The sequence below is a fragment of the Nothoprocta perdicaria genome, unplaced genomic scaffold (genome assembly GCF_003342845.1).
Source record: "Nothoprocta perdicaria isolate Ctin4 unplaced genomic scaffold, notPer1 scaffold_2, whole genome shotgun sequence".
NCBI lineage: Eukaryota > Metazoa > Chordata > Aves > Tinamiformes > Tinamidae > Nothoprocta > Nothoprocta perdicaria.
Genome location: NW_020455204.1, coordinates 1,507,318 through 1,531,867, shown reverse-complemented (window position 1 = coordinate 1,531,867; position 24,550 = coordinate 1,507,318). Strand labels below are relative to the sequence as shown.

The 24,550-nt window shown below is 47.4% G+C and overlaps 1 protein-coding gene across 1 annotated transcript in view; it reads right to left on the bottom strand.

The window, feature by feature from the left end:
- Positions 1-1,081: 1,081 nt before the first annotated feature.
- DEPDC5 (DEP domain containing 5) overlaps positions 1,082-24,550 on the bottom strand; it is a 42,858-nt gene continuing 19,389 nt past the window's right edge. The window contains exons 26-43 of the mRNA XM_026037557.1: positions 23,104-23,260; positions 21,747-21,907; positions 20,647-20,764; positions 20,306-20,473; positions 19,267-19,486; positions 18,269-18,402; positions 17,369-17,477; positions 14,530-14,592; positions 12,806-12,957; positions 12,031-12,108; positions 11,441-11,573; positions 10,344-10,452; positions 9,830-10,054; positions 5,843-6,012; positions 4,755-4,926; positions 3,624-3,684; positions 2,607-2,689; positions 1,082-1,692 (exon numbers count right to left, since the gene is read on the bottom strand). Of these exons, the coding sequence (XP_025893342.1) occupies positions 1,397-1,692; positions 2,607-2,689; positions 3,624-3,684; positions 4,755-4,926; positions 5,843-6,012; positions 9,830-10,054; positions 10,344-10,452; positions 11,441-11,573; positions 12,031-12,108; positions 12,806-12,957; positions 14,530-14,592; positions 17,369-17,477; positions 18,269-18,402; positions 19,267-19,486; positions 20,306-20,473; positions 20,647-20,764; positions 21,747-21,907; positions 23,104-23,260 (2,609 nt within the window). The 3' untranslated portion in view covers positions 1,082-1,396. The remainder of the gene's footprint in view (positions 1,693-2,606; positions 2,690-3,623; positions 3,685-4,754; positions 4,927-5,842; positions 6,013-9,829; positions 10,055-10,343; positions 10,453-11,440; positions 11,574-12,030; positions 12,109-12,805; positions 12,958-14,529; positions 14,593-17,368; positions 17,478-18,268; positions 18,403-19,266; positions 19,487-20,305; positions 20,474-20,646; positions 20,765-21,746; positions 21,908-23,103; positions 23,261-24,550) is intronic.

The following is a 24,550-nucleotide window of genomic DNA, read 5'->3' as shown; positions in this document are numbered from 1 at the left end:
CCCCCAGCGCCTCCCGAGGCCGGTCCAGCCCCGGCCCCCCTGCTGCCCCCCTGCTGCCCCCAGTGCCTCAAGGCGGAGCCGGCCCGGTTCCGGTCCCGGCCCGCCTGCCCCAGCCCTTCCCTCGGCCCGGGATGGGGGCAGAGCGAGCGCAGGGCCAGGCCCCCGCAGAAGGGGGGGGCGCAGGTTAGTCCCAAGTTATCCCCCAACAGGCACGGCTGTGGGGTCAGCCCCTCCCTGCCAGCTGCAATAGGCACAGGCGGGGGAATGAAGAGACTTGTGGCCCCCTCGAGCTGGAAAGGGCTCGTTCAGCTTCAGGTTTGCCCTGGCCCTGGCCGGCGGCAGCTCTGTGGTTCCCCAGGGGTCCCCACTGCCTGGGGGCAGCAGGTGAAGGGAGCACAAATGCTTCTGGGTGGGACCCACGGCTGCAGGGCCACATCCTGGCTCCAGCCCATGGTCCCCAGGGAGCACAAATGCCCTGTTTGGGACCCACAGCTGCAGGACAAGGTCCCAGCCCCAGCTCGCAGCCCCCAGGAGCTGCTGAGGTCCATGCTGCTCCAGGACACCTTGGTCTCCAGGACACACCTGAGCACAACCTACCTGAGAGCATCTTTATTGTGCTGGGGGCAGCCCCATCCTCCACGCTGCTCCTCATCTCCCTTCTCCCTCTACTTACCCTTGGTTTCTCCTTACACTTGGATGCTGGCCGGGCTGGCAGGTAACCGGCCTCTCGCTCCTGCTGCGTGACACTGCTCCAGCTCGAGAGCTGGGGCCAGAAAGTCCTCTGTGCTCGAAGGGCAACGTTCCACCACGGGGATTACGAGCCAAAGAGGGCCCGACTTTCTCGGGAGCACATCATTATCATGCTAGATGCGAGTGGTATTTCCTTTTGGCAAAGCCCTGCCTTTTCCACCTCATTATCCCCCAATTCCATATTTACTTGCTGTCAAGAGTGACAACAGAACATCACAGACCACTGCAGTCACTTTGTTTTTGGCATTTTTGCTTATTTACACGTATGAACATTTAACAAGTGCATCTCACGTTTATCTTACATATTCACACGAGCAGGTCCATCTCAACAGGGAGGGAGGCAGGCTGCTGCATCCAACTGCCTTTGGAAAGCATCCGCGCCCTCCCTGCTCTTACTCAAGTTTTGGCAACCAAGAGCTGCAGCTACTTAAAATCAAGCTGAGATCAGGCAATAGGTATTGGCAGGCCAAGAGCCCAGGGTCTTTTTCCAAGGGCTTAATCAACTTCTGTTGAATATCAACAGCAATACTGATGAGGTCCCCTCTGAGCCTCGGGATGACGGCAACAGAGAGGCCCTTTTCCAGTCCCTACTGCTTCCATGTCCCACAGTAGAGCTTCCTTGTCACACTAGGGCTGCCACCCGCTCTCACGGGGCGCTTGCGTGCATCTTCTCCAGGCAGTCAGTCCAGAACAAGACAAGGCGGCTGTCCTTGTTCCAGCAGAAATCCGTGAAGTCTTTGAGCAGCCGATCTGCGAACTTCTCGTCGCCGGTGGCGCTGGACCGCCACGTTTTGGTGAGCATGGTGTTGTAGGCCCAGTTGTAGCCCACGCGCTCCTCACAGAACATGTTCTGGTTGGTGGAGCTCGTGGAGTTGCGCCGGCGCCGCTGCTGCCCGCAGGAGAATTTCCGCTTGGAATAGGGGAGCTGCAGAAACACTGTCCCTGTGGAAACGGACAGGACTTGAGTCTCAGACAGACCTAAGATGTTTGTGACCAGCGGCTGCCTCGCACGGTTCTGGAGGGGAAAACTGCACTGAGGTTTATTCAATTACTTTTTTTTGTTTTTTTTTTTAATAATTTAAATAAATTTAAAATTTTTTTTTTAAAATAAGACAGGCTTTTCCTCCTTCTGTTTTACATGCCATTTCCGTCTGCAAATTATAACACTTGGACAGTATTTAGTCTTGTTTTACTCTTGGTGGAAGGGAATGTAGCAAAACTGTAAGCTCAGTCCCTTCTTTCCATCTTTAAACCAATTTCCATTTTCTTCTGCAGTCTTGCAGAAACTCTGTTCCTGTCATTGCCTTCCTGTCCCAGAAACCCTTTTGGACATACTACCACTTTACTGTGATCTGCCTTGCATGAAGCATAGTTAAAAAGTGCCAATAGATCCCCAGCATTAGTGAAGAATGAAGAAGAGTAGGTAGGTCTTAAGTGCTCTGTGCACACAGAGGGATGTGGCTCTAGCTGAACTTAAACCAGGAATCAAGAGCAGAACTCGCAAGAAGAGTACTGACTTCTCCCAAATCCCTTCCCTCCAAGCTTCTGGAAACACATTTATATAAGGTACACCTGGAATGAGCTCTGGCTTTATTACTGTATCTCCCTCTTCCCTCTCCTGGAAATAAAGTTGCAGAGACACCACAGCACCAGACTTGCAGACAATGCCTGTCCTTACCGCAAAGCTCTGTGCTTGTTTCATACACTGTCTTTTTTCCATTCACGGTGGCTGATACTTTAACTTGTGATCTGACTGGGGACGCAGTGAGGATCAGCCCCTCGACACAACTTTTTACAGTCAGTCTGTCTTGTTTTATTTAATGAGAGCCCCGCCGTGCCTGCCAGGTAGTGCTCACCTGTGACATGGATGTACTGGGGCTTATTCTCAGCTGGAAAGTTGAACGCAGAGGCTGAGTATTTATCCTGCACAAACCCGAATCTGGGGAAACAAATACCAAGAAAAACAAATTAGTAAGCAAACGCTGTGCCAAATAGGATTGCCTAGGGCAGGTACATGGGGAAAATCTTCCCCAATCGCCCCCCCAAGCCCCTCTTTTCATGGGCAAATGAAGGAAGGGGAGGCCTGAGCTTCTCCAAGTACCCCCATTCCTCCATGGCATCACGCTCATCTCCCTCTTTGGTGTCCAAATGGGGGTAGCTCAGACTGGGAGGGCTGAGCCAGCTCCAACAGGGCGGCTGCATGCAGGTGAGGGATAGAGCGCGGAGCGGATCCTTTCCTGGGCACGCTCCAAGCTCCAAGACCATTTTGTTCCTGCTGGGCAGTGTTCCAGGCAGCTTCACGCAGCTCACCTGACGGCACTCAGCTGCCTGCAGGATTCTCATCCCTCTCCTGCTTTCTCAACTAATGAAAGTACATTTCCAAGCTAAATTCCATTACAAAGCCAGCCTCCCTAGCACGAAAAGGAGCCTGGCAGGAGCACTGCGAAACGCATCAAGCACGCAGAGGGGCTAGGCAATACTCAGTGTTCAGCAATTTCCTCTCAGATTGTTCCCAGCCTCCTCTGGGCAGCTCATCACCAGTCTCCTGCTTACTGTCAATCACTGGTTGTTGTCCAGCTCAGCACTACATTAAGTGCACAGGGAGGAAATAAGAGTCCCCTCTCACCGGGAAGAGACTTCAGATTTGCAGCCTATTGCTCCCAACCTTGGCACTTTCCAAAGGTGCCAGGCCAGGGAAAGGTTTGCTACAGAGTGACAAGCTCAAACACTGGATCTGCCTGTCCCCTTCTCACCCACAGAAACCCTGTGCTACGTTTGACGAAACAAGGTGCATGCAGACTGCAGTGAGGCAGGTTGTGCTCCTCCCTCCCCGTGCAGGCAGGCACAGCCTCGCTGCAGGCTGCTCTACACACCTGTAGGCTATGGCTTCCTGCAGCAGGTGCATACGGTCCCAGTAGGTTTCTGGTTCGAAGCCTGAAACAAACAGAAAGGCAACAGTCACCCAGTCAAGCTCTGATCTCCCTTCGCTCTTGCAAAGCTCCAGGCTTCCTTGGACTCCTTCCGTGCACTTATTTTCTAGTCATCTCTTTTCATCGTTTTGTCTGTTTTCTCAGTTGTCCCTTGAATGCCAGACTATCAGACAGAGGCCTTGCATACATCAGTAGCAAATTCCTCCCTGAATTCAGCTCTTTTGTCTCTAGAGATGCAGGAAAGAGCAAGGGAGGAGCGTTGGTGACCACGCACCCCTACAGAGGACACTGAAAATACTTATTTCAGAGCCAGTGGGGCTACTGACCCGGTCAGTGGGGCTACCGAGGGGCTGCGACCTTGCAGCACATAGGCTTGTCACTGACCCTTTTACACTTGCATGCAGACACTAGGCCAAGAGCTAACAAAAATAAAGCATCTTCACTATCTTCTTCACTGATCATCTTCACCATCTTAACAGAGTCTTTTGCCATTTGTCCTTTCTCATGATGAAATGGTGCCTGTCTCTGCATGGGGCTGGTGCTCTCTGGTATATGAGCTCTCACCTGAGCCTTGGGGCAGCAGTGTCGCTCAAAGGGGGAGGCTGCAGACAAGACAACTGCAGTTTCCAGCTCCCCATCTCAAGTGCAGACACTCTCACTGTGACTGCAGCCATGGCAACAGGAAGGGACAGCAGTCACGAAACCCTGATCTGGCTGAGGGGGAGCAGCAGCAGCTGCAGGATGCAAGTGCAGATCCCCTACGGGCAGGGCCTGTAGCAAAATAGATTCGTACAGGATAACGCCACGTTGGCGAGAGTCACTGCTTGCTGCAGGTTCCGTAAGGCCATGGTCAGCAGGAGACCGTGGCACTGCTTGCTGCCAGCCTGGTGCAGTGTTACAGGCCCATCGGTTCTGCCAGAGCAGCTTCCTCTGAGCACCACCTTCCTGCCAGGGGCTGCAAGAGACAGGCTCTTCATTCCACTAATGTGTTTCTGATAAATGAGGCTCTTCGTGCCAGAAGGGATCTGCTTGCAGGAAACTATCCCGAAGGGTAAAATAAAGAACGTTTCTTACCGTCAAACAAATGCTCGCTGCCCTCCTTCAGCAAGCAGCTGACATTGAGGGGGATGAACAACTGAGCTCTCAGGGGGTCTCCGTACAAGTAGCTGGGCAAAGCGAAGGGACCTTCCAAGACAGGAACGAGTAGGAAGCCACAGGATGTCGCCTTCCGATGCCACCCCTGAACCTGAGAAAAAGGTTCACACAATGCATCAAAGCATGTATGTCAACCTGAGGAGAGGCACTAACGTGCACAGGAGCAACTCATCTTGCCAAGAATAGCCCAGCCATGCTCAGCTCTCCCCTGGCTCGGCTCGCTTGGCATGGCAAGCGCACAGGCATCCTCGCAAGCAGAGCTGTACGAGCACAAGACATTAGGCTTTCCTTTTTTAAGTGCCACATCAATCAGAAAGCACTTTAAAATGGGACATTTTTCAGGAACTGATTCAGCCTGCTTATCAGCAGTGGTAAGCACTGCTGCCTTACGGGAAGCTGCAAGTGATTTTATATAAAGCAAAAGCAATCAACTAGTGCTGTTTGGTCAGGTGGGGTAAAGCCTGATGCAAAACAAAGATGGAGCTTTATAAAATATACAAATGGGAGAACAAAACATAGGTTAAGAAAATTCTAAAATAAAAACAAGAGCTGCTTGCTTTTATAATTCAAAATATCTGCAGCAAGTTCACAAAAATTTATAAATCATTGCCGAACAGGATGAACACACTGTCTAACAAAGCTCCATCATGAGAACAATTTCATTGAGCTTTAAAGCTCTTACATTTGAGGAGAGAAGTGTGATGTGAAATAGATTCCTTTTCGAAGACCCTGCCTAGGGCCTGAGGTTTATGTAAGTGGGACTTAAACACCACCTTCACCTACGCTGGCCTCCACGTGGTGTAGAGGACACTGCTCAGGTGCAGGACACCGTACTGCAGACAGAGCAATTCAGATGGCACAATCAGTCCTGCTGAGCCGCAGCAACGCCAGCATCGAGTGGTACTATCACCAGCAGGACTACCCACCAAGACGGCAGCAGCTCCAAGCCCCTCTGCTCTCCTCAACCCGCCACGTGGCCCATGGCCACGTTCCCGGCAGGCCCCTACCATCTCGAACAGAACGGCCGCGGTCACCGCCATCCAGTGCAGCTTGATCTCGAAGGCGGCAGTCAGTGAGAAGTTGCCGTGGTAGTAGCAGCTGCACCACTCCACGCGGTCCGTGCGGTTGTTAACATCCACGTCCAGCGTCACCGTCCGTTGCTCGGGCACCGTGGCAGCTGAGCAGCCAAGGAACAGGGGGATATTTTAAACGCGTGTTCAGGAGTGGGCGGGAGAACAGAACAGAAGCAAACAAGACAAACAAGCCATCTGCAAGGAATCTGTCCTCCTCCCACTCCTCCCCACGTATTTTGGGGGCTAACAGAATAGTCTAGGAATGCTGCTCACCTAGATCACAAAAGACAGAAAAGCCCTGCATTACCAGAGGTCTGTGTTGCAGAATTACCTCCCCAAGCAGTCGAGACATCTCAGCTGCAATAAGGAAACTGTGCCAGGAACCCAGGAGCTAATCAATAAGTGACTGGGGCCATGATTAAACACGGCTTCAGTACCCAGGACATCCTGCCTGGGTTTCTCTGTGTGCCCACCAGAAATCACCCCAGGGCACTGTTATCCACGGCAGGAGCATTCCAGGACTTTCCATAGCTAAAAGAGATTAGAAACTCAGCTTGTTCCTTTAACCCCATCTCAATACCCCACATTACCGCACTGCTGAACCTGCGTATCCAACAGTGCTGTAGAAGCCAGGGAAGTCGGCCAAGACCCATGCAGCAGCGATGCCTTCTCTTCCCTTGGAATCAGTGCCCGAGATCCAGCTCCCTTCGAGCGCCACAGTCCAGAATCCCAGGCAGGGATAGTCTCAGACACCAGGCAAAGGAGGAGCAGAAGCACAGGAGGGGGAAGTGACTTGGCCTCAGGAAAGGCCAGGGACAGACCCTTGGCCTTCCAACTACAGGTCCAAAGTCCTGCTATGAACCATGGTGTCAACTTTCCTTTATGGAAATACACCATTTAACACTAACTGACATATAATACAAATGGCTACAGTAATAGTGCAGAAAAACCCTTGCTTGGCACTTCAACGTGCTTTTCAATTACAGGTATTAAGACAGATACTGTTAGATCTTGCCTAAGGAAAGGAAGACATTCACCCTTCTCTACGGTCAGCGGTAAAGGACCTTATGGAAGGGCTGAAGTTCATCCTCAAGGTAGAAGGAAAGCTCCCTGCTCCACTCGCCTCTGCTGCGAGTTGGCTGGAGAGAGTTGTCAGGGCTAAAAGCAAATCCTTTACACTGCTGTTACTGCAGCTTAGCAACGGGAAAAATACCCCAAAATGGAAGAACATCACCCAGTTTATTTTGTAAATAAAATCTGTATCTGTCTGGTAAATAAAATCTGTGTCTGTCTGTGGGAGATGTGTTATCTGCAAGTTCTGGGTTGGTCCGGTATTGACAGACAGATCAACATCTCCTGATTTTATTTTTCGCCCTCCTTTTCACCTGTTGTCCCATTGCAGATGGGATACTTGTGGTGAGGAGAAGGTTACAGGGCCAATTTTGCAATAAATACGCCCGTGGTTTGAGATGCCAGAAGGCAACCTCCCGAAAGACGTAAAGCAGAAGCAGCTCAGGCAGGAAGGGGCTGCTCGTTAGCTACAAGGTGAGTGATAACAGAGCCCACCGTGCCCGAACGCGCACGCGCGGTGAAGAATGAGCTCCCTGCTCCCTTCGGCTGTTCCCTCTCGCGCTGGAGTCTCCCGCTCCCCTCGCCTGCAGCTGTAATTCACAGGCAAAGCGGCAGGGAGGCAGGGGAACTGAAATCATGACCTTACAAACTGAAGAAAAATGCCCACGTGGCTCTGAATTTAGAAGCTTCAAATTATGATCAGGTTAATTTTAATAAAATAAACTCTCTGGCTTCCGTGTATCCGATTTTGAGAGGACTCACCTGCTTCCCAATTGTCTGGTACCACTGAGTATTTAGCTAATGATTTATCGATCGGAGAGGAGCAGGCAGGTTATTCTCCAGGCACAGACTACGCTACGTACATGGCTACAATTGCTAGTGCATGCATTGCTATAAATCAAAAGGGACAACATTAGGAATATCACAGGTCAGATTTTCAGTGGAAAAGAAAAGGGGACAATCGCTGAGCAAGTGATAAGGGAATTGGGAGGGATAAGGGCTTGGGGGATACGTGGAGCTTGTTCCGGAGCTCCCAATGCTTGCATGCAATTTTGTGGCACAGCCTGACATTTAGGGAAGGTGGGGAGGGGAAGAAATCAAAACCACAACCAAATGAAAGCCAAGAGAGGAACAAATGAAGTCACGTGGACCAGGTCACTTGGGTTTAGTAAAGCTCTGATATGCTGATAATTTTATTTTTTTCCTGGGACACTGTTTAGAAGAGGGACAGCACAGAAACATTCATCAAACCGGTTCACTTCTTTTTCTTAGAACTTCTATGCTGAGTTTTCCTCCCAGAAACAGGTTTGGGAACAACCAGTATGCGCATTAGGAGCTTGGAAGTGGCTCATCCATGGGCTGTAAATTAGTTCAACAGCAGAACAGACATAATCCCAATGGCAATGAGAGAGAGAAGAGCTATAGAAGTGTGACTGCATCACACTGAGGGAATTCCCTCTTTTCCAGGTGGTGTTAAAGAAAATGTGAAAGGAGCACTGAGGCACCCTTCCTTTTTTGCCCCTTCCCCCAGGTACAAACTCGCTTATTCTTGATCATCTCAAGATGTGCATAGACATCAAAAAGTGAAGTTGTTTTCCCAGGCCAAGCAACGAGTAAGAGATCAAAGCGAGGACAGGATCTGGCCCCGGCTCCTCAGCCCTCGCAAAGCTTTCATGCCAGCCTATGTTCAGGCTGGTTCTGGCCAATCATTTGAGCTAATGAGCTTGGATACTGGCCAAGGCAACAGATTTATTGTGTGACAGGGGAAAAATAGCTTGCATATGTTGGCTTCAGGGAATTAACCCTAAGTTCAGGCTTCCTATCCTTAATGCTTTCCCATTTCTGATGCTGTTCCTCTTCAAACAGAACTTTCAGAAATATATACGGATTATTGTAACTTCAGGTTTAAGAGATACAGATGCTACACCAGAAACAAGTCTCTTCCGAAGGTCAAGTATATAAAGAGAAAAAAAAAACAGCGCAGTAAAATATTACTTTTATCTCCAATTGAGATAATCCTTTGAAAGATGCATCTAAATAAATCTGAAGCTGCATTTCCATAGCAATGATTTTTTTTCTGGCAATTTTAGGCAGGGAAAGGGTAACAAAAGCAAGTGACTCAGGCTGGCCTGGAATTGTGACAAAAAGATGACAAAGCCACACAGTGCAACATGCAGCCAGTATGTTTCACAGGCTGTTAATGGTATCCAGTGTTTGCTTCACACTTTGCAGGACCTGTAGATGGTTTAATTGCATCTTGCCCCGCTGTATCCTGCTCTTCCATATGCAAAGCCTACTGTTCCCACAGGGATCACTTGCAGCTGGGCTTCGCAGACAGGAACACAGGGAGTGTGGCTGTGAATGATTCAGACCCGGCCCAGGAGCCTCTAGCACCACATCACAGAAAACATCTCTACAACATCTGGATCTCACTAGGGTTCCTGTCCTTGGGAAGCACTTCGGTATGTCATTTTAAGCAGAGCCTGGATGCTCTGCTGTTCTCACAGATTATCCCTCATCCCAGGTTGCAAAGAGTCTAGTTGGCTCTGCAAGGAGATGCAAAGTCAGTATTTTCTCTCTGAATTCTAGAGGGTGGCGGGGGCAGACAAGAGCCATGAATTTTTCCAAAACACTTTTTGTTGCATTCCAGTTATGAGCAGCAAGATTTGCCCTGCTCAGCCAGTGAAACATACCTCCGAATGAGGTCACCTGCAAGACACATGTAAGGCCAGCGTGAAATTCGCAGCTTTGTTGCTGGTCCACGTGAGATCATGCCCTTGGCTGGCTGCTCTTCCCCCTTCAAACTATCCCCGTGCACTTCCCCAGCTGTCACCTGTGCTGTGCATCTACCTAAGAGTGCAGCTGCCTGGCTCCGTCCTCCGAAACTGCGGCTAAAGGAACTGTGCCTACTTGCATAGGAGGCTGGGCGGCTGGGCAGCCAGGGCAGGAGGAAGGCAGGGATTTCAGAGTGCAGCAGCTCTTCGGCCACGAACGCCACCTCGAACCACTTCCTCTGGAAGGCCGAGAAGTCATCCATGGCAGCTGTGTGCCACATGGCCGGCGGTGGCATGCCCACTGCGGGAAAAGCAAGGGGAGGGAGAGGTCACGGCTAGGAATCACAGAATTAAGGTTAGGAAAGAGAAACAACTCGGAAAATGGGGAAGAAAAGTAGGTGACACTGTCTGTAATTGCCTTTTTTCTAAATAAGTTATCGAAGATTAATCAATTTCCTTGGCTCTCTTCAGAACAGTTTCTGGTTGTTCCAAAGATGCCCTTCTGCAGCAGCACCCTTAAGAATGAAGGGACGCTAGCAATTATGCATATAGATAACGAGGAAAGTCTTGCAACTAAACGGAATGCTGACCTCGCTCGGGTTCTTTGTCCACAACGATCTTGTAAAAATAGAAGCCATAGATGAAGGTTCGTAGAGCTTCCCCGGACGCATGGACAATCAGTTGCTCTTCTAGCATTTTCTGAAAAAGAGATCAGAGTAAACACAGAGGAAAAAGGAGAAGTCACTCTCAGAGTTAATGAAGAGGTTGATAGAGAACATCAGGAATGATTTTCCTTCTTGAAGTCTCTTTGTCCAGATATGTACCTAAGGAGAGGATCGGCAACGCATCTTTTGATACTCAGTAAGTGCAGCCAGTCCTTATCTCCTTGAGAAATTGCATTTGACCTTTCTGCAGACGCCTGCCTTCCTCCCTTACCTTGCTCTGTTTTTATTGATCCGTGTACAGGAAGGCAAGAAGTCAGAAACATCTCTGTTCTCTGCTAATTGATATGGGATCTCAATTGAAGAATCAACTCAAAAGCATTTCTAACCTTCCGCCTCCGACACAGTTCGGTTGGGAAGAAAAATCCATGAATACAAGCACAAAGTGTTTATACCTCAGCATCCATAAAAGAGGATTCATTTGCTGTCTGCCTCACAGATTCATTACCCAAACAAATTATCAGAAAGAAAAAGTCACTGTTGTGCCTCATGCTTCTAAGAATTGGGACATCTTGGTAACTTTAGGCTAGGGGCAGGTTGTACACCGAATTGTCGCCATTTCATAACAGTGGAAAAAATAATGCATGTTACTGCTGAGGTACATGCTGTTGGTTCACAACTGAACATTCAAAAATTCAAGTTACTCAAGAAAAAAACCCCAAAAATTTTCTAAGACATAAATCAGGTAGCAGTAGCACATACATATCAACTGTACCATAAATTAATATCTAGCACTTAAGCATTTAAGAGGCAGCACAGAAGATTCTGGTGGTGGAAGTTAGTTTCTGTGCTGCCCTCCTTACCTCATATTCTGCTTAGCACACTCTTCAGTGTGCATCAACATGAGGATTTTCATAAGAAACGGGGATTATAGTATGGATTCCTGGACAGTTCTTCTTGGAGAGGGATATCCCTGGGCTGGATATCCCTGCAGCTTTCCCTGGATATCCCTGCAGCTTTCCTACCTGCATGATGTCGATGGCCATGGCCTGAGTCTGCACCCCCTCCACGTTGTTCACCAGCCAATGCACAACTTCTGCGCTGATGAAACAGTACGGGGAGAGGCCCTTCTGTTCAGAGAGCAGCTGGATCCCTGTGCTGAATGACAGCAAGGCAAATACGTTGTTAGCATTTGCAGTTCTGCGAGTTACAAGGACAAAAATCACTGTCAAAAAGAAAGAAAAAAGATAAAAGCCTAAAGGCACAGAACAAGAAGTGCACAATGCCCCCGAAGCGACATATTATTAGCTTTGGGTAACAGAGATGATTACTTGACATAAACAGCTCCCTGGCTGAGGAATCTTGTTTGGCAAGACTGGAGTTCTGATAATACAAGTCTATGCGGCCACATCGGTACCTAAATTTCTACGGAATTCCCTCTCGGAACAACTGGAACTGAATAATAAGAGTGAGCTAGAAAAACTCCTCCAGCTGACACGGGGTTTCTTTGAGTGTCTCGGTGACACACATTATCTTACAAAACTTCCAGACAGATATTTAGGGTATTCGTGTACAAAGCATACAAAAATACAATAATTAAAAAAAAAATACTTACGTAGGATGTTTCATGGCTTCAAGAATCTCCATCAAGGTGGAGGAAGAAGTCAGAGAGCTTGTCGAACACTGCTGAGAGCTGGGAAGCAAATAGAATCATATTAAAATCAGGGCAGCTGCCAGATTCACTCAAACATGTACATTTTATTTTTAAAATAGAATCTCTTCCTTGTGCTGTGCCACATTTATTTCCTTCTTCACTTCACAAAGGACAACTACAGGCACGAGACCCATTTTCTCAACCTTAGGTTATAAGGACATTACTATACTGACCTAATTCACACTATAAAACTTGCTACCAGATTCAAGAGCTATTGGGAACAGACATTTTAAAAGCTGGATTTTTAATATCCCTATATAAACACAGGAAGCAGGTATCAATATAGTTTATTTTCAGTGCTGCTTCCTCCCCAGGGTCTCGCCTCCAGGTTGGGATCTCTTGGATTTCATCAATCTACTGCTCCATTTAGGCCTGCAGGGCCTCCTTGGCTAAAACAGAGAGAACAGAGAGGTCTGTGCAGGGTTGGGTCTTCAGAACCTCAGAACTCCCTGGCAAAACCGCCTGCTAATGGGTCTCAGAAAGAGAATTTCTTCATTCATTTCACCCTGGCTCTGCTCCCTTACCTGCTCCTGGCACATCCCGGCCCCGCTGCTCCCTTACCTGCTCCCGACACATCTCAGCTCCAGCCTCGCTGCTCCCTTACCTGCACCTGGCACATCCTGGCTCTAGCCCTTCTCTTCCCTTACCCACTCCGAGGGTATCCCTGCTCCCTCACCTGCTCTCAGCAGAGGCGGCCGCCGCGCATCCCTGCTCTGCAACTCCCTGGTTGCTCCCCGAGACCGGGGCATTGCCCCTCTCAGCCCCCTGGCCCGTGTTTAGCAATGTGCTGCCATCCAAGGTCACAGGAGCTGTTTGATCGAGAGAGACCTGCGAGGAGTGAAACACAGCAGCATCTTTATGGCACTGGTAACACAATCCTTTTCCCATTGCCCTTCCTTTTATTTTTTTACCCCCTCAGGTTTCTGCAAAGGGCCAACTGCTGCAAGGCAAGTACAAACATATGCAGAAAGGATAAATACAGTCGTGCTTTGGTCATCACTAGAGAGCTACTGACAACAGTGAAATTAGTTTTCCAGCATCCATAAGGACCCAGCAAAGACTAGGGTCACCAATGCAGCAACAGCCACTGCCCAGCTAACAACCCTGACCCCAGCCTGACATGTTTGCTTACATAAATACAATTATAAACATGCAATGCACAAAAACAGGAGTCGTAGTCACTGCGAGACGAGTTGCAAGCAATTAGAGTTGAAAATATTTTGCTTAGACAAAAATACATGAATTTACCACAAGGAATTCAAGTTTCATAATGCACAAAAGCAGCTCATCTGTCTTCCTTTCTGAGGGCAGTATCAGGAAGCTGCTTGGCACCCACCCACCCCTATGTCACCAAGCAAACAAGAACACTTGCCTCCCGCAGGAACACTTGCACTGCTCCATGAGAGACTGACTAGTTCACACAAATTAACATAAAATCATTTCAGGAAGAACACGGATGCTGAAGGATTCAGCAAAGCACAGGCTGTAATTGCCATCTGCCATTAACACGTAGGGCTTCGGAAAGGCACGTTACATAACAGCCAGGGAGGTGGCGGAGTGGCACGGGCACAGCCGGGAGCCACTCACACCGGGTAAATAGGCTGGCTCATCTGCCCTCAGGAACCCGCAGCGTGCGCCCAGCTAAACCCACGACGCTGCAGTCTGACTCAGTGCTCGTGGCTGCACCAACAGAGCCTGTTTTGTCTGCGCCCCTTCTCCCACCCCGAGATCTCTCCCTCAACAGCGGCAGATGGCCCTTTTTGGGCAGCCCAAACTGGCAGATGCTCCACGCTGAATCTGCAGCCCTCGCAGGCGGCTAAATCCACTCTTCCTCTCAGGGCTCACTTCACCCTGCAGTATTTTCTGTGGTTTTGCTGCTTTCTTGCTACATCTTAAGTGTACAAACAACATCCGTCATGATGAGTCTTCGAGACCAAAATGAAACCAATCTTTTGAGCTCTCCGTTGTTTAAGGATCTGCGAGCACCATTTGACTCTGGTATCCTCAGAACCACCTGTCAGTTAACTAACACCGGAGCAATTTAGCCAAGAACCATGTAAGCTGTGGCTGTCTTTGCTTCACAGAGGAATGGAAAAACAGGCACTCACTGACATACAAAAAGAGAAGCTTTAGTAGCTGGCAAGACAGTAGCAGTGTGGTGAAAAGCACAGTAAGGCAAGACACACGGGTATCCAAAGCACTTCTAAATCATTGAATGGTGGAGAGAAATTGATGCATCCACCAGGAAGAAGTTCATCCTGCTCATGCTGGGTTTCTCCTTCTCAGTAAGCAGCTCTGGAAACTAAACCAGGTTCCTTGACCTGCAAGCTGAGGACAACAAATGCTCTCTCTCACCTCAGTCCAAAAGCCAGAGCTGACGAGACACCATTGAAGACTAACCTGGGAGTAGAAGGTTGAAGCTGTGCGTGGGCTGCGAACAAAATCCATAAAGAAGGCCCCATCCTGAAGGCATCAGAGGGAGCAGGCCCAGTAATGGCAACAGCAACAGGAACAAGGAGATGAAGAAAAGCAAATACAAGGTTGTGCAAGTATGAAATGACCAGAGAGCAAGTATGAGAAGAATGCATACCCCCAACAGACCCAGAACCAGGTGCAGCAGAGCAGGAGCACGAGGAGATGCTCCCATACCCCCTTACTTTCTCTCTCTGTACCAAGATGTTACTTTTCCTTAGCATGGACACTTTTCCAAAGACTCGGAAACTACCCTGATCAGAAGCCAATTCAAAACCACAGCCTTTCTTTGCACTTAGGAGAAAGACTGGGCCCTAAACTAAGCGGGTCTTCATTTCAATTGCATGAACTGAAGAGAGGTAGAGGAAACTAGGTTCCTGTGTATATAATGACATCTTTCACAAGAATGCCAGCTCTTTCATGGTCTGTCAGTCGCTCAAATGGCAGGAAGGCAGAGGCAAAGAAACGCTCTTCAGGAATCATCCTCTTCCTCTCAAATGTAGATTCTGCTTTACAAAGCAAAGGAAGAAAAACTTATCACAAAGACCTCTCCAAGAGCGTGTTTAATATCTTGTATAAAATTCATCAGGCACTGCCTACCTTGTGTTTCCTGCCTACTACCAAGGATGAATTTATCCCCAGCTACTAGTCTAAAATACGTCACGATTCTCTTATCGCACCAGACAGCGCGCTGGAACCCAGCTAGGTTTTTGTTCCATGTTTGCAGCTCTCTGTTCTGATCCCAGGCAAAACATTTTGTCTATAGTCTGCAGTTAGGAGGATGCTTACCCTGCTCCGTACGTATAAAACGCCTCCCGCAAAGGATTCATGCCAGGGAACGTGGCTGGCAATCCATGCTGTGCAGGAACAGCAGGCAACGGGTACCTGCCAGGGCAAGGGCTCCCCAGGCAGTTTACGCATGGGGCTAACTGGCTGTGTTAAATCACCCCATGCTGCCCCATAACTGCCTGCTGAAGTGACTTGTCAGTGCTGTTCTGAAGCAGAAGAGGTGGAGACGATGCTTCAGCTCTGTTTTGGACCGATTGCAGCACTGGATAGCAGCCTGGAAGAGCACTTGTTCCCCTAGCTGATGATGGAGCACGCAGCTGTGACCAGTGGTCACTACTTGGGCTACAAGTCTGTGGACATCCCAAGAGCTCTAAAGCCAGAGCCACCCCTGGAAGCACGCGTCACACGTGCCGGTGTTCCTGAGCACAAAGAGCTGCCCCACGGGGCTGCCTGCTCCCAGGAACCCCTCCAGCAGGCGTGGGCCATCAATTTGGACATGGCTCCTGCTTCCCTCCACATACCTGGATGTATCTGTTCATAGAGTGTTTATTACCACCCTGTGGAAGGCTGTCAGTTGGTAACATGCACTTCCAGGTCACACAGCAGCCTTCGAGAGGCTTTTTAACACAGCTGCTTTGGAAATCACAGAGACCAGCATAGCACAAAATCTGCTCAATCGCTCCCAACACGCTGCTGTGCCAGGACGCAGCAGCCATTGTCCAGAGAGCCAAGTTGTGCCTTTTTCCCTCTCCTATGCGGAACGACTCGCCACAGCAAACTCCTGTTGTGGGTCTGATGTGCAGTTTTCACCAGCTTTGCTGGTAGAAAGAGACATTTATAATTTCTTATTTAAAGAGAGAAAGTTCATGCTCCTAAATGGTAAAATAAGAAAACGCAAAGCATGAATTAGGATCTGGAAGTTTGCAAACACGCCTCTCAAACTCAACTTCTGAATCTGCTTTTTCTAAGACCTGCTCACCTCTTCCTTCGTAGGATGAGAACAAGCAAATTGGTGTCTACTACTAAGCTGACTGCCATTTACACAGAAGCTGGGATATTGAAATATGAGATGATAAGACAACAGCTCTGAAGGAGATGGGTAAGTATCCAGTCAGTTCATAGTGGGAACCATACACGTTTTTTCCCTGTAATACTTTGACTGTTGAACCCAAAGACAGGACATACGTTTAAGTGTTGTATCTTGATTCAGTTCCTTGTTATTCCTGCTGGAAAATATCCATGCCAGAAAAAACACCCACCACCATCAACAAACCAACCCTAAATCTTTCTGTTTGGATGTGGAAATCTGGCTCTCATGGCCCTCACAGGGCAGTTGAGAAGATGACTAAGGGCAGTTGAGTCTTCCAAGTGTCTGAAGAGAGCCCCAGGAGGACAGGTTTCTTTTACCCAGAGTCAGCTCAGAAAAGCAGGGGCATCTAAATCAGCATCCAGGAACACATCCTCTTCTTCAAACAGAACTAAGTAGCTGGGGTTCCTGCCCTCAAAGTTTCCCTGAAGCTTTCAACGACTACGGTCTAGAGCTTAACCTTGGTCTGCAAGACAGCCTCCATACAGCTGCGGACAGCACCATATTTCTTATCTAAAATCAAATCCCAATTGAAATGAAATACGCTGCCAGAAAAGAAAGTGGGAATTAATGAGTGACCTTTAAATTAACAAAGCGTGCTGAGGTAGCATCTCAGGGCTTTGCGTTCCTAGGCACAGTTTTAGTGATGAACCGAAGGATGGTTGGGTCCAAACCTCTCCTTAGGCCGCTGCATACAAAGGCCTTTATTAAGTCCTTAATAAAGGCTTAAGGACATTCCAGGCACAGGACCAGTCCCTGACAGATGAGATAGTAAAACGTGGTGTGCTGCAGCCGTATGCTTAGAAGAGTAACCTATTTTTTGACTTTGTACAATCCATTTATTTGAAAAACTCTCTGAAAGCAGCTAAATGAAGTCCAGGAGCTGGTTACCTTGCGGGGGCTGTCCATGTAGGTGGGGGTGATGGCAATGCTCCCGCTCTCCGCAGCCTGCCCAGAGCTCTTCCCAGCCAGCGCTGCTGCCTGCTGCTCCCCCAGGCTCCTAAAGCAAAGGAAGGAGTTGAGTTGGGTCCAATATGCTCCTGCTCCTAAAGGCTGCTGGTGCAGAGGGGCATTTTCAGAGATTTGCTTCCCCTTACTCTGAAGGGGAGGGAGTCAGTCCAATGTTTTATAAGTATTTTCTACTCTCTCTATAAAAAAATGTATCCTTGAACTTGCTCAGTTTTCTTGAGCATAAGTAATATGACCTCATAATTTAAAAATATTCACATGTTTTGCACAGCAACAAACCAGTGTTTTAAGCTCTGTTTTCAGCCTATCTGGCATTAGTAATTTTGAACTTCTTCGAAGCATCATAGAGCAACACTGAAAAAGAGTCTCAAATTCCACAGGCTTTTCAAGAGATGTTGTCAGTCCAAGCAACATATTTTCTTTAAAGTTTGGCTATATTGTTCATTACCCAGTGATTACCTGTCACTACTCTCCTGGATGTAGGGAATACTTGTATAAACTTTTGGCCCAGCTAAGCTCTTTTTACAGGATACAACTATATGGCAAATCAGAAACTGAGATGCTACATAAAAATGAGCTCCTTTTAAGTTACCAGAAATGCACCTCTTTCTTCCCTCCCCATCTCTGGTATTCATTATGTTATGGAAAAGGAATATACAAAAATCCCTGGAGAACTCCAGTACAGTTTCAAGGATACTGAAGCAGGAGGATCCCCAAACCCTTATTTCAAGGCAAAGTTGTCCTAATCTGCTTTAGCCAGTACAGAAGGAAGATATTGAGGAAGGATATTGTGCAGTGGGTCGCGCGGCCGCAGGGACTCACTTCTGACTGGCTTCCATCTCCAGCAGGGCCGAGAGCGCCGATGTTCCTTTCTTCCCAATGGGAGGCCCAGCCTGCTCCAGAGAGTGGGTGGGAATCGGACCCGCAATCTGCAACCCTTTCAGGGCAGAGCCTTTCTATAGGGGAAGAAATGAAAGCACAGACCCAGTCAAAAAGGCTTTAGGAGTAAGCGAGGAGCCCATGTCAGCAGGGCTTTGAGAAGCACCTTTGAATGGGGAGTTAAAACATAGGTACATGCAAAATGGACCAGCCCAGCGTCTTATGTGGGTGCTGTTCTCAGGAAAAAAAATAACTGTTCTTTAAATAAAAGTGACTTCTTCTAAGTCACTCCATTCAGTAGGTGAATTTGAGGAGAATTTGATGCATCTCAGCCACTTTGATGGCTGCCTTAAGACTGTTCTCCAAGAAGTCAACGACATGGCTCTCTCTGCACATTGCTTTTCCTCAGTGGGCTGCACAGAGCCAGTCCAGCTGGCAGCTACAGCTCCCCTCCCTCAAAAACTCCTTCTCAGCAATGTCCTGCCTCACAATCTGCCATAACATACACAGGTACAACACAAAGCAAGGCACACTGCAAAGAGGTGGCACCAGACTCGGGTGAAGAACAGATAGCTAAGGAGTAGACAGAGCAGCCACAGTGCGCTGTGCAGAGGGGTCTGACTGCCCTCAGGCTGAGCTAACTGTCCTGTTCCTGGTTCCAGTCACGTCAGCATGGAGGGATGCCCATTCCTGGCACATTTCAATCACTTCAGCAGCTTGGGAGTAGCAAAGTGCTGACCTGGCCATACTGTTTCAGCTCTGAAATAGTTCGGCTGTCAGCACAGGACTGTGCTGCACATGCAGACACACACAGAGCCCATACACCCCATTTTGTTCAACTGTGTCTCCTAATGCTCCATAAAATCACACAGTGGATGGCAAAACACCATGAGGGGACAAAGGGGCCACAGAGCCCCATGCCTAGCCGACCTCCGACTCACCCTAATCATTCTATCAGAGCGATGGCGTCGACGAATGCGGTTCAGGCCCTCCACGAAGCGAATGAAGCCATCCAGGAGCTGCCACTCGTCGTCGTCGGAGCGCGGCCGGTCTCCGTACACGTCGCAGTGTGCTTCGCCCTCCATGATGCGCTTGGTGGCACTGATGCACGCGGGCAGCAGCAGGAAGCGGGTCCTCCAGAACTTCAGCGACTCGATAAGGCTGGGGGAAGGACAGGATAGAGGTCACCACAGCTGCCCAGGCAGGATTTTGTGGTCAGTAAATGTTTATCTGGAGGCTGTGAGTCTCGGCAATCACAATAAAACCTCCTTTTGCTACCCACTGTGTGAGAAAGAACAGAGCACTGGGATGTATTCCAACACATTGATATGCAGGGGAGAGCACCAGGACATCTTTAGAACAGTTATATCATAAGGATATACTTCCTTTTCTGTAATATGTCACAGAAATATGGCTACAAATGCTTTTCCTCCAGAAATCAGCAAAATAAAACGAATTTCAGAGGTACATGCTACAGCCACAGAAACAGGCTGAGACCTGAAAAGAAAGATACAGAAAGACTGGTTCTGTTTTAAGATACCAAAAAGTCTACACTCTATACTTTAGGAGTAGGATTAGAGTCAAGCTAAGCCTAGGACTCAAACCTGCCTCCAAGAGTTTCAGAATTAAACGGAAGCTTTCAGGCAGACACAGAAATGAGTAAGAAGCCAAGCAAAGCACCCGAGAGATATAAAATATATATTTCTTTGCATTTGTAGGAAAGGAGAAAACAGAATTTTGTGATCACCGAATTTTCTGATCAAGCCTTTGCATCAAAAGACCAGATAATACAACAGCAATGTCAATACACTCACACAAGGGTGGCAAAGCTGCTGGCAGCACACAAATGAAATCAGGCCAGCAGCTCTCCCCGGAGTACTGAGCTTTCGTAGGCTGAACTTGCTAAAGAAATTTTAGGTCAAAAAGAAGAAAAAAGGAAATTAGGACACAGAACAGTCTGGATGGAAGACGAAATCTCACCTGAAATCCTCAGAGCCAGCAGAGCAGATATACTGATCCAAGTAATTCCACTTATACTCTTCCAGTCGCTCATGGGAAAATTCTACCCAGCAAGAGACAAATTCAGAGTCCGAGTGTGAGGGACATAAGCTGTATGTGTAGTTTATCTGAGCAGATTCATAGGGATACCTAAGAGATCAAGCAAACCTTAATTTCAGCATCATCAACAGCAGTGCTTCTCTTCCTTCTCCTGAAGAGAGAGAAGGCTCTACAGTACATTCTTCCAAGCAAGTACAAATACTTGAAAAAACATTTTCATCTGAAAAATTAAGATTAAAGCGCTCAAATAAATGGATACTCACTTTGGCAGGTACCGAGTCACAGTAATTATTTTGTCTTTCAATGTTACTTTGTGGAAAGTACGGCCCATACTCAGCCAGTACTGATCTTCTTCCTCTGGCCGATTCCTTGATACAAGACCTAATTGTAAAAAGCAAAATGCTCACCTGTTTGAAGCTTATAGCACTAGTCAGAACATTGTCAACAACCCACACCCAGGATCAGGTTTCTGAACTTCGGCATAAACTAAGAGCCATCTCTAAGGCCACTTCTTTGTATGATGCCTTATGTTCTGACAGTTCTCCTTTGCTAATGGCACAACCAAAGATGAAGGGCACTTGCAATTCCTAACTACCAGCACAGACTTTCCATGGCAAAGACAAGTTGAGAGCAGACAATATGAAGTGCTGAGAAACTGGCAGATGTGATTTAAAAAAAAAAAAAAAAAAAAGGCTCCATTTTCCCTTCCTCTCTATGTCTCATCCCTGGAATTAGCCACTTCAGTTTAACACTTCACCAAAGGCTAAAGGCTGCTCATTCCTATAGCACAGAATAACAACTATATCCTGCTTGTGTGTATTCCCTTCTCTATGAACTCCAACCTGTCTATGGAATATTCAGAAATGTCTGAAGCCAACTAATGGAGTTAGGTTCTCTCAAGGGAATGAAAGCTCCCATCTCCCAGGCCTCTGTGGTCTAACAAGGTGCAGCTGAATCATGGTTGTAGGACAGTGAAGCTTTGTCTGTTCACCTAAGATTTACAGTTATTTTAGAGTTAGGAAGCACTTCCAGACTTTCAAATAAATCCATTTTGAGAGTCTGCTCTGTTTTCCTAGAGATCTACCTGCTCTGCAGTCACCATGTGAATTGCGTTTAAGCTATGTTCACTCAAACAATACTGATATCGTATTTCATTTGGGGTCACTCCTTTGATTTTTTTTAATCCAAGGTGTCTGTGCTGCCTCACAGGTGGCTTTTTGTCATTAGTGGCACAGGTGGCATTTTGTCAAAATAAGAAAAAAACAAGTAGCTGAAGTGACTAACACCTGATTTGTGAAGGTTGCTGGCACTGCTGGAAAGACTGAATAACAAAAGTCTGCAGTGTTAGTGTAAAGTCACTCACCTCTGCTGTACAGGGGACTGCTGCTGAGTGGGGGTGGCACGGCTGGGGCTGGTTTCTGTGGTTTGGGTTGCACAATAATCTGATAGCCTTGCATGAGACGCTGACAAATAAACTCCTCAAACACCTGCTGGGCTGTCATCTGCACCCCTTCCTCATCTCTCCTGAGCACAAAGGTTAAAAAGGAGACTAGAATAAGGAAGCTGAGCATGTGGCCGTTCTTAGCTCTGCCTTTCCTGGCTGAAGATTTCTTCTTGCATTGGGTCTGTGCGAGTGGAGCCCTCTGCCTGACAAAATCAACCTGCTGGAACCGTAAAGAATGGGTACCTTTCTGTTGTCTACAGCAGGTGATGGGTACCTCTCTGGCAATATTTATTAATGTCTTCGAAAGCAGTTTTGAAACAAGTTGCAGACACTGAGTAGACAAACCCATTTTGCTCACAATAGCCGTTCAACTTCAGATTAGTTTATCAATGATCACTTTTACAGCACTTTTGAGAGTATCTGGAGTGCAGTTTGTAAGTCTGCAGCACCCACAGTGCTGCAGTAAGTTCAGCAGCACCCACAATTGCAAGTGTGGGGGCTTCACTCTATCCCCAAGGGGCAAGTCTGGAGCAGAGAAACCCAAAAACAGTTCAAGCACCAACCACCAACTGAGAATAAGGAGAGACTCCACATCACAGATACCATTACATCTACTTCTGCTCTCCAGAACTTTGTCCTCCAGCTGTAAAGGGCTACAACATTTCTTTAATTCTGTTATTTACTAGCAGGATTCAATGTTTCAGTTACCTTGACTACTGCATTTTTTCTTTCCCCTCATAAAGTAGCAATATGCTGAGGCTTGTCTGATGCTGTATAAACTGTGCAGAGTTTGAAAGATGTTTTAAAGGTTGACACAGCTTCAGAAAGTCAATGCAATTAAAGAATAGTTACCAGAGACTTGCAAGAGAAGCTCAGAGACTATCCCATTAACATTGTTTTTCTCCAAAATGCTTTCAACTAAATATCTCTAGAAGTCAGGATAAGCATCTTATATATTCTGTATGTGTGCACGTTTGTTCATTTAGCAGTTCTAAAAGACTTGCTGGAAAACAGATTAACAAAGGTGATTAACAAAGTAGGGAGAAGTCAAATTATACCCTTCTAACCACTTCCAACATGAAAGCTGCTAAAATAACAATATATCAGAAAAGGTGCAAAGTTACCACTGAAAAGGGAAAATTAAGTATTCCACTGCCAACTACGCTGGCAATCCATCCTTCTCTTGTGCAGACTCCATGGCACTCGTCTTCCACCAACCACACCTTAAGCATTTTGATCCAGTTCAAGATACCTTACAGAGAAAGTGCTGGCAAACCTGTCAATATCAGCTTCTGGCAGGAGATCATAGCAGCCCTCAGTGTAATCGTTCTGCAGACTTTGACGGTCAGGAAAATAGTCCGTGGTAAGAGGGAGACACGCCGGAGTAGTAAGAGATTTCCAGTCCACTCCAACTGTACAACAGAAGCCTGGCACTACGGGGGGAGCAGACAGCGTCAGAACTGCCTCGTATAGTTGGCGGGGGAGACAACGGGGGCATATATGGTCACCCATAAAAACCAGGGTGCAGAAGATGAGAGAAACGTGAAGAAAGGTGGAAAGAATTAGGGACAAGTGCAGAGTCCGCACAAAGTCAACAGAGACAGAAAGAGGGTGGAATGGAAATAGAAAAGGACAGTAAGAGGGGAAGAGGGAGGGAGAGAAAGAGACAGAGTTTGTTAAACAATGCAGTGCACATGCTAGTTTAATCCCACCATGCAAATGGGATTCAAAGTTAATATGTTTAATTTTCAGTTGATTGAAAGCTAGAGCTGACACAGCCACCGCTCTGCCAAAATTATAGCAAATCAGGTGCAATTACAGATTATAAATACCAAAACCAGAGCAACATTCCAAGTCTGAACAAGAAAATCAGACCAGCTTTGCATCCTGGATAACTGCAGAAGGAGCTAGGGATGGGGAGAGGGAGAGAATGACAGGCTGGCCTGTTTCTGGCATAGTAGAAGAGCAGAAAAGGGAGTATTTCTATAAAAACAGGAGACAGACCCAGAGGGGTGGGAAGATGAGAAAAATAGTAATTTGGAAAGCATTCCTTTTCTACACCATTTCCCAGAGCTGTGTTGCAATTTCAGGATTCTGGAGATCTAAACCCAGACATTAAAAGCAAAAGCCAACTCAATTATATCACATCATGACTTCACTACTGTGTTACATTGCAACCTGCCTCAACCAATCTATCTCAAGGTACTCAGCCAACTGCTAATTCTCAATATACTGTCACAGAGATCTTAGAGTTAAAAAAAAATATATACATATTTAGTAATGAAAATGTTAACATTAATGGGCCAAACATTGCAAGAAAATTATACAGAGTGCTACAAAGAAAATGTTTCCTTAAGCAGTCACAGGCTTGTTTCTGTGTTAGATGAAGGCACATAGTTCTCTGTAAATGGTACCAAATACAGAAACTGAATATACTAATTCTGCTTCAACTAGTTGCTGTCAAGCAAACCTTTCATCCTGAGAAGCAGGATCAGCAAGTTTATGCACGATAGTGTCTGGAAAGAATTGTGCAAGTAACACGACAACCCATTTGAGATATTCCTAACAGCTACAGAACCGCAGTCTCCGTGCGACGCACCATGCACCGAGATCCTGCCAGTTACTGCAGAGCAAAACGCCCGCCAAAACCCAACATTTCCTCCCAGTTTCTTGCCTACCCCATCCTGATGCTTCTAGCCAGGCACACACCCTTTCCTATCTCC